The sequence below is a fragment of the Ornithodoros turicata genome, chromosome 10 (genome assembly GCF_037126465.1).
Source record: "Ornithodoros turicata isolate Travis chromosome 10, ASM3712646v1, whole genome shotgun sequence".
In the NCBI taxonomy this organism is placed as follows: Eukaryota; Metazoa; Arthropoda; class Arachnida; order Ixodida; family Argasidae; genus Ornithodoros; species Ornithodoros turicata.
Window position 1 is genome coordinate 32,756,913 of NC_088210.1, and position 12,009 is coordinate 32,768,921.

Here is a 12,009-nt window from a genome sequence, read left to right on the forward strand (position 1 = left end):
CATTTCTAAGAGTGTAAAGTCGTGTTCAAGTTAAGAAGGAAAAGGAATCTAGTCCGTCAACTAAATACGCCCTTTGGAGATAATGAGGCGCAAGAGCGCGCCAGGAGAAATAGTGCAGCGCCAGTCAATATACGGAAGCAGAGTGAGTATGATGGGTTACATTATCTCACAGAGGAACGAGCGTGACCTCTCTGTGTCGAGCCGTCCTATTCATGCGGCGCAGTAATATTTTGAGAGCTGACGGACTAGATTTCTTGTCCTTCTTCAGTTGAACACGACCATAATTTTAGTAAACCGTTGATAACGTCACCGTGAAGTTATCGCATCTACCGGAGCCATATCCGCTGATTGAGTGCAGTAGATCCGGTTATACTTCGAAGGCCACGTTATCAACTCTCTACCAAATACCAAATACTCCAGTAGTGCACGCAGTACTGTTGTATATCGCCGAAAGTTGCAAAGGTTGACAAAACGTCCACTTACGAGACATACTAATGCTGGCGGCGTATTTCCCGATCCGAAGGCACAATACACGAACGTCATGTAAGGGATGAACTGTTCGTCTTCTTGACACTGCTCGCATCCTCGGACGAAGGCACACTGCTCGCTGGAATTGAAGTGATGCACGCGCTCACACTGGAAAAGACACAAAGAATAGACGTTAGTTGCTGTTTCAGAGTATATACAGAACAACAACAGCAACAACAACTAAATCATGACTATGGCCTGGGGTGATTCACCGCTTGGGAGCAGTACACTACCCCATTACACGAGAAGTGTGAGATGTGAAATATGAAAATGAAGTTATGTGCAAGTACAACTCTTGAACTCCCGTCCTCTGGTTGCGCAACGCTACGTCACACAAAAGGAAGAAGCACATGAAAGAAGCGCCAATGGTCCTTGAGATGCAGGGGAGGACCCTACAGCGTCTGGAGCAAGCCGGTAGCCAAGAGGAATTCCAAGAACATCAGAAGTCCTCGACGGTGTTGGACATGGCTCTGACATGGGCCAAGAATTGCAGCCAGGTTGATATACAGAACAGATATCCATCATCTGGTAGAAAATAGATTTCTTCACCTCTCACGGAATGTCTTATTTTTGTTCTTCGGTGAACTAAATGCCATTTACCACACATATCACTTCCGTACGTTAAAGGGAGACTTCGGAAGGATTCGAAAAAAATTAGGTGAGCATCATACCGAACACGGACTGCTCCCTTGATACCGAATACAACATTCGCATTCATTTTGTGCGAGTAATTATTTCGTACAAATGATGAAAATACCAAACCGAAACCAACATGCAAAGCGCACAGCGGTTCGCCCGGAGGAAGATACTGTGACGTCATCCGGCATTGTCGTCTGCTACGAAGCTTGCATTCTTCCATGCAGGATGACGCCGGCAGTGTTTCTTTCAGCGCCCTCTAGCTTCACAGAGGCGAAGCGCTCACTTCGTAATATAATTCGTTCGAATAAAAACTGCGCACTTTGTGAACGCAATACTTCGTATGTATGTTTCTGACACCGCAAGGGTTACTGCTATGTCACCATCGTTGTGGTGATTTTGTTGCGGAGTCCGTACAGTCAGCACCGTACTTAGCTTTAACAAGGCTGTAACCGTGCGTTCCCTCACAGTTCAGCGTTGTGCTATAATATTCTGCTCTTTTCTTTTCTTCTTTTTTTTCTTTTTTCTAGCTCGAGGAGGAAAGGACGTGTAATGAAGAGAGTAGCATGCAGATTCGAGGACATTGGATGTGCTACGACTACGAACCGAAACGAAGCAGCCACAGAGCTTCAAAATATCATGCCTGGACGTTGCACGTTTTTAGCCACCCATACAATAAACGGGCATTCATGTCCACTTTATTTACGTGTATTAAACTTGCTGGTGCTAGAACGCTAGGGACGAGCCCGAGAAAAGATCTCGTTCTTTCCGCGTTGCGATAGCCACAGTCTCACAGTCTCCCCAAGGCCAACAATTTTCTTTCAGAATGCTTCCGACGGCAACCGCCCACGTGAATTACGCATTTGTCGTTCTTTTGCGGAGACAGAAGTCATCACTGCGTGTCCTGATGTCATAATTGCGCCTTGGAAGATGTCTTTGTATATCACAGAGGTTCTTATATGTAGTCGGACGTTTCGGTTGTGCAGTTCGGTTCTTTTGTGACACAAAAGGGTTATCTTTTCTCTCAGAGCGCCTTTGTAGTGCAGATTTTGTAACCAGTAAGGCAAGACCGCATGGACCGGCTATTCTTTCTATAGAACCTCCCCTAAGGACATAGACATTACTTGAAAAGGGCAGTATGGCCACACTTTGTACTGCACGCTAGTGTATTGAGGGAAAGGAATTATGTTTATCTACATATACTACTTAGCGGTGTTTCAGGAATATCCCCCTGTTGAATAATACGTCACCAGTATGCGCTATCGAAAAACTTTTGTTTTCACTGAGCATCCCTGAGACATCGGCCAAGAACTGAGCAGTGAGCAACTCATTTGCGTACGCTCATTAATTTAATAAAGGTACTAAATTTTGAATTTTACTTCGGGCGCTTTCGGAACCCCCGTTTTACGGGGGTTCCGAAAGAAAAAGAGAAAGAAAAAGAAGAAGAAAAAGAAAAATCCGCGCCGGTCGTGCTGTTATCACTTCTATAAACGACACAAGGAGGAATACAAATAGTAGACGAATATGACCTGCAAATCAATGTCATGCCCTGGTTCCTTCGCCTAGCGATGCCAGCGACCAGATGTGCAACTGTGCCACACATGTGAACAGAGCGGTACCGTGGATGGCAATGTATACGATCAAGAGCAAAGTGCAAGTGTCTGCTGTGGAAATGAAAAGGATATGCCAGAACAAAACAGAAGACCGCATAACGGCCAGAGTAATAATTTCTGGGTATATATTTCTCATTTATTTCGAGGAGGGGGGGGGGGAGGGGGTATATGTATATATGCATTGGTAGCCGAGCTAAATGTATTGGGCAATCTCAGAAATTTCAGTGGGTGTTGAGAAACAATAAAAAATAAATATAAAAAAAGAGAAGGGAGGGATGTATGTTGGGGAGTCACTGGGCTATAGGGCAGTATATACCCACTTGCTCATCTTTGTTTGATTTGTGTGTCAGTACGCTTATTCTAATGACATTGACATGACATAGCCTCTAACGTTTAACCTTGAGCAGACAATGTATTTTGCCATGACACACCGAGTTCCCACCACATGGGCTGTCATGGTGCACGCGCATAAAAAACAAACAAAAAAGAAAACACGAAAACAGGCGGCGCTACGTTTCTAGAATTCAGCCTGAGGTTGGGGTGGAAATGAAATACGTGTATGGTGTCGCTTCTTTAGGTTATGAAGTTGAAGGGGGATTTGTGACTCTTTGATGTTTGTGGTCCATTACATCATTCACGCATTCTATACTGAACGACAGGGTACTCATTACTCAGGAAAAAAAGGACCATTTGCCTGGGTGTCGTCGTTTGCGAGCTACAAACAGACACTGAACGCACGCTTTCAACTGTTTATTCACCAACAGGCCCAAAAGGCAGTTTTACATACAAACCTTTGGACAAGCTTCCCCGTTCAGCTCTGACGCCAGAGGATTGTGAATTGTGATAACCCCATTCTTATTGGTTCTCGTAAACACGTGACCTCGGCCCGCGGCCGCCTCACTGGCGTATGAGTTTCGGGGTACTTTGTGCCGATTTTCAAGCGTCTATACTCACACTTCTTACATTGACATTTATACTGCAAATCTTGGGGCCAAGTGTAATAAGCGCTTATATCCACAAAGAGGCCACCGTGGCGTCGATTATATGCATATATGCTCTGCAACACAGCACCACGAGGCAGCGGCATCTGGTGAACACGGCGGAAAGTAACTTGTCTGTTATAACGACCAAGTCATAATCGGCAACCCCTATGAGGAGCCTGTCCGCGCGATCCGCTAGGGGCGCTACTCATCGGCCCGCGAGATCTACAACATGATTGGACAATGGAAATTTGAATTTTGAACGCGCAGAAGCGGACGTATATACGACTACCGTAGCAGACGACAGCAACAACTCCTATGAAAACGCGTAGAATGAGTGATGATCATCAACTATAAAATGAGACATCTTCCGTGGGACATCCACCGCTTGTACACAAATACTAAGGTAAGCTGAAGTACAAAGTATTGTAGAAGTTGAGGAAGCAATAACCGAGCCGATGAGTGGCGCCGCCGCTAGCTTCCAAATGCGGCGCAGGGAACGAGTCCGTATGACATGGTCGTTATAATCTGGTAGGTTGTGGTCTGGGGCTGGGGAACACAAACAGACGACCACAAGCCTACGGTGTAGTGTTTAGCCCGGCAATCGAGAGGTACGTGGTTCGACTCCCTCCGCTGCCTGGCTTTTTCGACGACCGCCGTATATATTTCAATCTTCCATGGTTTCGGGCGTCTCGAGATTTGTGTGTTTGTGTTCCAGACTGAGAACAGTTACTTTCCAACAAGTCGTGTGTTCAGCTTCGATAGTGTTATCAACTGGAGAGAGGGTTGACTACACGACTCAAAGGTCTTCGAAACGCATACAATAGATCTTGCAAGTGGCGCACCTCTACGAGTACCTTGTATGTTTTCGCTCCTTGATTGTCGTTGACTCGTTTCTTATCTGTACCCGTTATTGTTATAGAAGCACTGGCTTCTTTATTTTGGAGTACGTTTTCGCACCGCGAAACAGCAGTGGCTATGCGCCGTGGACATGACCACTTTTGCACACCGAGACTGGGAAATGACACTGGTTCGAATCAGTGGCGGATCCAAGGAGGGGGGGGGGGGCGATCGCCCCTTAAATCGTCAGTTTATACATTGGATTTCCCTCTCTCCCCTCCCCCACTGCACCCCCTCACCCCACCCCGAGCAACATGCGCCACACTGTGCCAGGCCAGGCAGACTGCTGAGAAATGACGTCATGAAAGTGTTGGACGAATGGCCTGCGATTCTTCGTCAGGGTGCAGGGTGCTTTTGTCGTCTTTCCTCCCTTTTTCACTCTCTCTCTCTACTAGATCTGGAGTTGTCTTGTCGCGCTGTGAGCGGGCTCACATCTCCATGAGTATTTTTTCTCCTACCATCATAATCATCATCAGCAGACACAACAGAACGGATCTACTCCGGTGGTACAGAAACCCTGTATAGAAATATACTCTCTCATGCCGTAGAAGCGCTATGGAAGAACCCTTTGTTGCCAGACAAGCTGTGGCTACGCAGCATTCTGCCAGTACCTTATACAGTAGTATTGTTCGTCGCATTCCAGTTCAATCGAGTCCCCAATCCTGTCACTATATATGCATATGTCGTTCGCGCGCGTGAGCTGATTGTTCTTGAGCAGCAATAAATAAAATTCATTGGACGTGCTCCCAATAGCAAACGTCCGCATTGCACGATGACCTTGTGACGCGCACTTTGACAACATTCGCAGCTGGACGAGACCCGTGACATAACGTTATGCTACGGGGCTACTACGCCAGCGGCACAGTAAACACAGCATCCACTCGTTCGTGGAACCTCCAAAGTCACGCAATGTGACCGTAACCGTGTATTCGCACGAGCGACGTCCTCACGGAATATTCTAGTAGAAGAAAAAGCGAAAACACTGCCTCACTAGAGCCAAGTTCCGTCCCGTGTTATGTTGAGCATTCACACGGTGCTGAATATCGCGAGTGACGTACTGCGCATTTAGCAGACGACACTTAGCAGACGACAGCCGTCAGCGTCTTTTCCTGTCGTCTGCTACGGAATATCTTGTGGTTGCGTCGCAGGGTATTCTCCATGTGGGTAAGCAGTGTAGGTGAAGACACGACGTTGTGCGCTCGCGCTCACTTCACAGCGGAAACCTATGACATTTTCGCATCTTCCGCTTCTTGGGGAATGTCGCAGGTGTGAATACACGGTAAAGAACGCAATCCGCCTATCTGGTTTACGGTGCCGTATTCATTGGAAGGCGTACCTTTGTTCGCCTCACCAGAAAGCGTGGCATTTAGAGGTAAAGGGACCTGTACGAAATTGAATTGAATTGAATTGATTCTCATTTAACTTCACCGCGATTTGCGAAAGAACATTTTTCCCCCTTTGGGGAAGATATCTAGAACAGGGAAGCTGCTAATGATGACATCATCGGTGGAAAAGCAACGGCCGTAACGTTCAATTAGCCTGTGAATTACTGAGCGAGATTCTTTAATTATTAATTTGCCGCAATTACACTATATACTATATACAGCCTATACGAGCTGCTCGTGTTCCTATACGAACTGAAACCTCCCTCGGTAAAGTAGTGTTGTCTGTGCCCAGTACTGACTCTTTCGTTCCGTTACAGCATATAACGGCGCACGATTGAACATATCGGAGGGGGGAGGGAGACGCGTATATACTTGCCCGTTAACATAACTCATCGTATAGCTCCTCAACACGTGCTACATGCATGTGCATGTACATTTGGCGAACAGACTGCGTGTAGGCAGGTGATGCAGAAAACGACAACAGTCACGTTTCTATGGGGCAAAAGGCACAACAAACTAAATGTATTCTCTGACGAAGCGGACGAAGACCACAACGCCGGCTCTATGACTTCTAGTAGTAATGCAATGACTGCATGCTGGTATATATACAACACTCCGCTTCAGTTAGATTCATTCAATTAAGGTCGATGGTATGCACCACAAAGAATCTGTCGCCTTTATCGTTCATGCACTCTTAAAAATGAACTTCACCGCATAGCACGCTCCTAGCCAACCATTATCTCGAATGATATCGTTATCTGCCCTGATTTGTTGAAAACGGGAGGCGTACGCCTTTTTTGTGACAATTATGAGCAGCATAAGTGTCACAAAAATGGCCTACGCCTCCCGTTTTCAACAAATCAGGGCAGATAACCATATCATTCTGGATGATGATTGGCTAGGAGCGTGCTATGCGGTGAAGTTCATTTTTAAGAGTGTGGGTCAAGTTGGAAACATATACGCTCTGTACGAATTATAATTAGGGCCCGGTGATGGTGATGTGACAAAGAAGAAAAAAGGGCCAGGGAATTTTAGTCATTTGCCTATAAATGTATATAAACGCCTAAATGCAGAATTTTCGGGGTTGCCTGCCCTCTTATGGACTCTATTAGATTGTGGCCTTTTTTTAGCGTTTTTAGATGCTATAATAGCCTTTTTCGGAGGTGCAAGTGCGCCATCCACATCATCATCATCATGCATTCATCTATGTTGTTGTTGTTGTTGTTCAGGCTCATACTGACGAGCTGCATTTTGCTTGTCGTTTCTGCGTGTTTGCGTCTTGTGTTCCTTTTTTGCGTTTGGTTTCTTTCAGTACCTTGGTTTGCTAGAAGGAGTTCGTGCATATTTGATCGAAAGATTTGGCCTTTCTTAGCCTTTCAAGATATTCGAGGGCGGAGAACTAAAAGTATTATTCGATACAGCGTGGTTCTTGGCCGCCTCGGCATTCCTGTACACTCTTAAAAATGAACTTCACCGCATAGCACGCTCCTAGCCAACCATAATCTCGAATGATATCGTTATCTGCCCTGATTTGTTGAAAACGGGAGGCGTACGCCTTTTTTGTGACCATTATGAACTGCATAAGTGTCACAAAAAAGGCGTACGCCTACCGTTTTGAACAAATCAGGGCAGATAACGATATCATTCGAGATTATGGTTGGCTAGGAGCGTGCTATGCGGTGAAGTTCATTTTTAAGAGTGTACCAGAAGAATTCCTGAAGAATTCCCGCGCCATTCTGAAACACCAACCAGAGCAAAAGAGCGTATACTCTCTAAAAACTGAACTTCACCGCATAGCACGCTCTGCGCCAACCATTGCCACGAATGATAGGGTTATCACTTCTGATACGAAGACAGATGGGGGCGTACGCCTTTTTGTGTCAATTTGGATACATGATAATTGACACAAAAAGGCGTACGCCTCCGTCTCTCCTCGAATCACAAGCGATAACCCTATCATTCGTGGCAATGGTTGGCCCAGAGCGTGCTATGCGGTGAAGTTCAGTTTTTAGAGAGTACGCTCTTTTGCTCTGGTTGGTGTTTCAGAATGGCGCAGGAATTCTTCAGGAATTCTTCTGGTACACTCTTAAAAATGAACTTCACCTTTCACTTTTCAACCACTTTACAGAGTGTACCCGATTAACGTGCCCATTTTTACATTTTATTCCTCATTTTGGTGTTTTTTAGGGCCGTTCAGGCTCTCCGTCCTGCCTATTCCCGTCCTTTCTAGCATAGATTGAGAAGTTACCCGTCAAAAAGAGTTCGTTACGAGTTAAGTTACCCTGTGAAAAATGTAACTAAGTTAATAACGAACTTCTTCAGCCTGAAATGTATGTAACTCGCAGTGACGGAGTTACTCTAAAAAGAAAAAAAAAAGGACGAGTTACTTCCAAGTTACTTCGGACACAAAATAGCATTACGCAGGTGCAGCGCGCGTGAGCAGCTGAGTTAGACCTTGAGTTATTCTCTGCGGAGGAGTCGTACAACACGCTTATATCGTTTCCGTTGCTTTGCATCTTACTCCCTGTGGGCGCACAATGGTTCAGCTTCATTTCAATGGCAGCGGTTCTTACTTCCTGAATAAAATACTGTCATTGATTGAATATCACGTTTTATGGCAAAAAATGCCACGAAGGAACCGGAGAGAAAGCAAGAAAATATGTGGACGTGAGTGAAAAGCAAACTAAAAGTAACTTGGAACTTAAGTTACTTTGGCAAAGTTACCTGAAAAAGAAACGAGTTACTCTGAAAGTTACCACGGCGCAAAAGCACCGATTACCAAAAGTTACCAAAAAGTTACCTAAAAGTTACAAAAAAAAAAAGAACTTAGTTACAGTAACGAGTTACCCCGAACTCTGCTTTCTATAGAGCCTAAACTTTCGGGCCTTTAATTATAAAAATAAATTGGAAACAGTCACTGCTGGCGAGTACAGCGATGCAGCATTAAACAGTAAAACTAAGATGAAAATATCACTATATCTAAAGAGACCGCAGCAAGGGCACAGCAGTCACGGTTCTGCCTCGTCCAACGTCTTTGCTAAACGTTATGACGATGTTTTCTTTCTTTTTATGCGAGATCTTCTTTCTCCGTCTGGGTTCCGGCTTGGCGTATTGATCATCTGCCTCGGTATACCTCATGTGCAAGCTACCTATATAGCTATTCGGCTGTTTTAATGCGCGTGGAGGTACATAGGCGACACGGAACTGGTATATCTCGGACGATAAGCGAGCATAAGACGGTCTCTCCTGGTTGTAATGTTCTCATCGAGGTTACACCTTGAGATATAGCTACTGGAGAGACACTTGCACATATATAGTTCCAGTATATGGGTCATCATAAAGTATACTTCACATAAACGAAGAGGCAGTATGATCTGTTCAGTGATATACGGTAAGACGGTCGCGGACGGCTAACAGTGACGTTGACACTCTTAAAAATGATGGTGGTGGTGGTGGTGGTGGTGGTGGTGGTGGTGATAGGGCTTGCCGTTGTCGGCCTCTTAAAAATGAACTTCACCGCATAGCACGCTCCTAGCCAATCATCATCCAGAATGATATGGTTATCTGCCCTGATTTGTTGAAAACGGTAGGCGTACGCCTTTTTTGTGACAATTATATGAACAGCATAAGTGTCACAAAAAAGGCGTACGCCTCCCGTTTTCAACAAATCAGGGCAGATAACCATATCATTCTGGATGATGATTGGCTAGGAGCGTGCTATGCGGTGAAGTTCATTTTTAAGAGTTGTGACGTTGCCCACATACGTGAGGCCGACAACGGCAAGCCCTATCACCACCACCACCATCATTTTTAAGAGTGTGAAGCTATCCGGAGTCTTAAAATGTTCTTAGAAATTTAATTTTTTAAAATTTTTTTAAATTTGAAATTTTTTAAATTTTTCTATATTTAAAAAAATTAAAAATATTTTTTAAATTCTGTGTGAGCGCCGCGAAGCAACTGTGGCCATGAGCGGCGTACAGACTGGGACAGATGGAGAGAGAACAGCAGGAAGGAGTGGGGGACAGGGGGGGTTAGTATATGCATCCTGGGCCGACTTCAGGGGGAACTGTGGCAACACATTCGTCAGGAAAGTATTCGGAAAACTCGGGGAAAACCTCAGAGACAGCACAGTCGAACCAACCACTTCCCAGTCATATTTGCAGTTTTTCTGGCTTTTTCTTTTTTTTTTTTTTTTTTTGCCTTTCTGGCAGACAATTTGTAGGGGTGTTGCCAGATTGTGGGGGTGGTTCTTAGGGGGGGTGTAGAGGGGGTTGCTCGGAAAATCCCCGCCGTACTCTCATATTGTGACGCCAAAGATACATACGCCGAAATGTGTCGTACCAAGAAGAGTGACGTTCTATTTCATTCCCAACGCAGGCAGAATTCTAGAAAATTTTTGCAGCGCGTATATATACCATGAAATGCCATGCAGTGGTGGTATGGACCTTGGTGCACATGATAGATAACATGAGACTGCGGGAATCAGGCTGTGTAGCACCTGCTAGCACCTGTTCCAAGAATGTACTTGACTGTGCTGACATATGCAACCAACTGTCACGCGTTGCCGAAAACATCCTCTGGTTATAATGCAAAAACCAGCAAGATGCATGGTTAAAGGGACGGTCTCGTACAGATCGAGCGATTCCGAAACTTAGCTGAAATTATATTTCCATTCATTCATTTTTTTTTTCATTCATTTCATTTTATTCATGTTGTATTCATTGTATTCATGTTTTATTCATGTTGTATTCAAGAGTGCTACAGAAACACAGTCGCGAAGTTTCAACCAGAACAACGAAGTCGTTTTCGAGAAATTTGATTTCGAGAAACAACGCACCACGCACGACAAAAACCCACCACCGACTTGCGCTGTCAGAGGTTTCCCTGTCGACTTTCTAGGCAGATGTTGGCCCCCGAAGCCGGCCCCGGACGCGTACTAACTCCACTTATCTCCTTCCTGCTGTCCTCTCCGTCAGTATCTGTAGCCGCTATATTATCCCAAATGTACCCAATTTGTTCAAATGTCCCAATTTTCTATGTACTTGTACCGTACAGCTCCGGTCAATCTTAATAATAACACTGGAAAAAAAAATGTGGTCTCGTTCCCGAGCGCGATTACAGCAACCTTATTTGGTGCCGTGAGGAAATCTTAATTTAACAAAATTATTCTGTTAGTTCAACGCGAGGTGTTTGTCCATTTACCATTCCCCCAGTGCTCCAAGGGCAGCTGTTATCGCGCTGGGAAATGGGACCGAATTTTTTCCAGTGTTGTTATCAAGATTGACCGGAGGTGTACCATTTCTAAGCAATAATAAAAATTTTTAAAAATGCGGTAACGCGAAAACTTTCTGACGGAAAACGTGTTACCAGCAAAAGCGCCACAAAAAAAAAGTTTTTCGAAAAAGTATGAACTCAATAAATAAATTATAAAAACTACACTCTTAAAAATGAACTTCACTGCATAGCACGCTCCTAGCCAACCATAATCTCGAATGATATCGTTAACTGCCCTGATTTGTTGAAAACGGGAGGCGTACGCCTTTTTTGTGACCATTATGAACAGCATAAGTGTCACAAAAAAGGCGTACACCCTCTGTTTTCAACAAATCAGGGCAGATAACGATATCATTCTAGATTATAGTTGGCTAGGAGCGTGCTATGCGGTGAAGTTCATTTTTAAGAGTGTATACAAATTATAAAAAATGATAAACTGAAACATTGTGAGTAAATTATAGAATCATGTAACGCATATATATGTATGTACGTGGTATGGGTGACGCTTAATTGCAGATACGGAACACTTCCACTGCAACTGATCAGCGTTGCCAGGGCTTTCTGACTCAAAACAAAAAAACAAAAAAAAACCGTATCTTTCTGAGCCCCACGTCAACAATATGACAGTTGCTTTGGCGTGTTGAGGGCAAGGAGGTTAAGGGTGAAGCTCGTTCCTCTTTCCTATATAGCACT

General features: G+C 44.7%; 1 protein-coding gene across 2 annotated transcripts in view; it reads right to left on the reverse strand.

Moving 5' to 3' along the window:
* LOC135369950 (mitochondrial sodium/calcium exchanger protein-like) overlaps positions 1–12,009 on the reverse strand; it is a 35,180-nt gene that overhangs the window by 17,356 nt on the left and 5,815 nt on the right. For both annotated transcript variants that reach the window (XM_064603558.1, XM_064603557.1), the window contains exon 2: positions 484–636. In XM_064603558.1, coding sequence (XP_064459628.1) covers positions 484–636 — 153 coding nt within the window. The remainder of the gene's footprint in view (positions 1–483; positions 637–12,009) is intronic.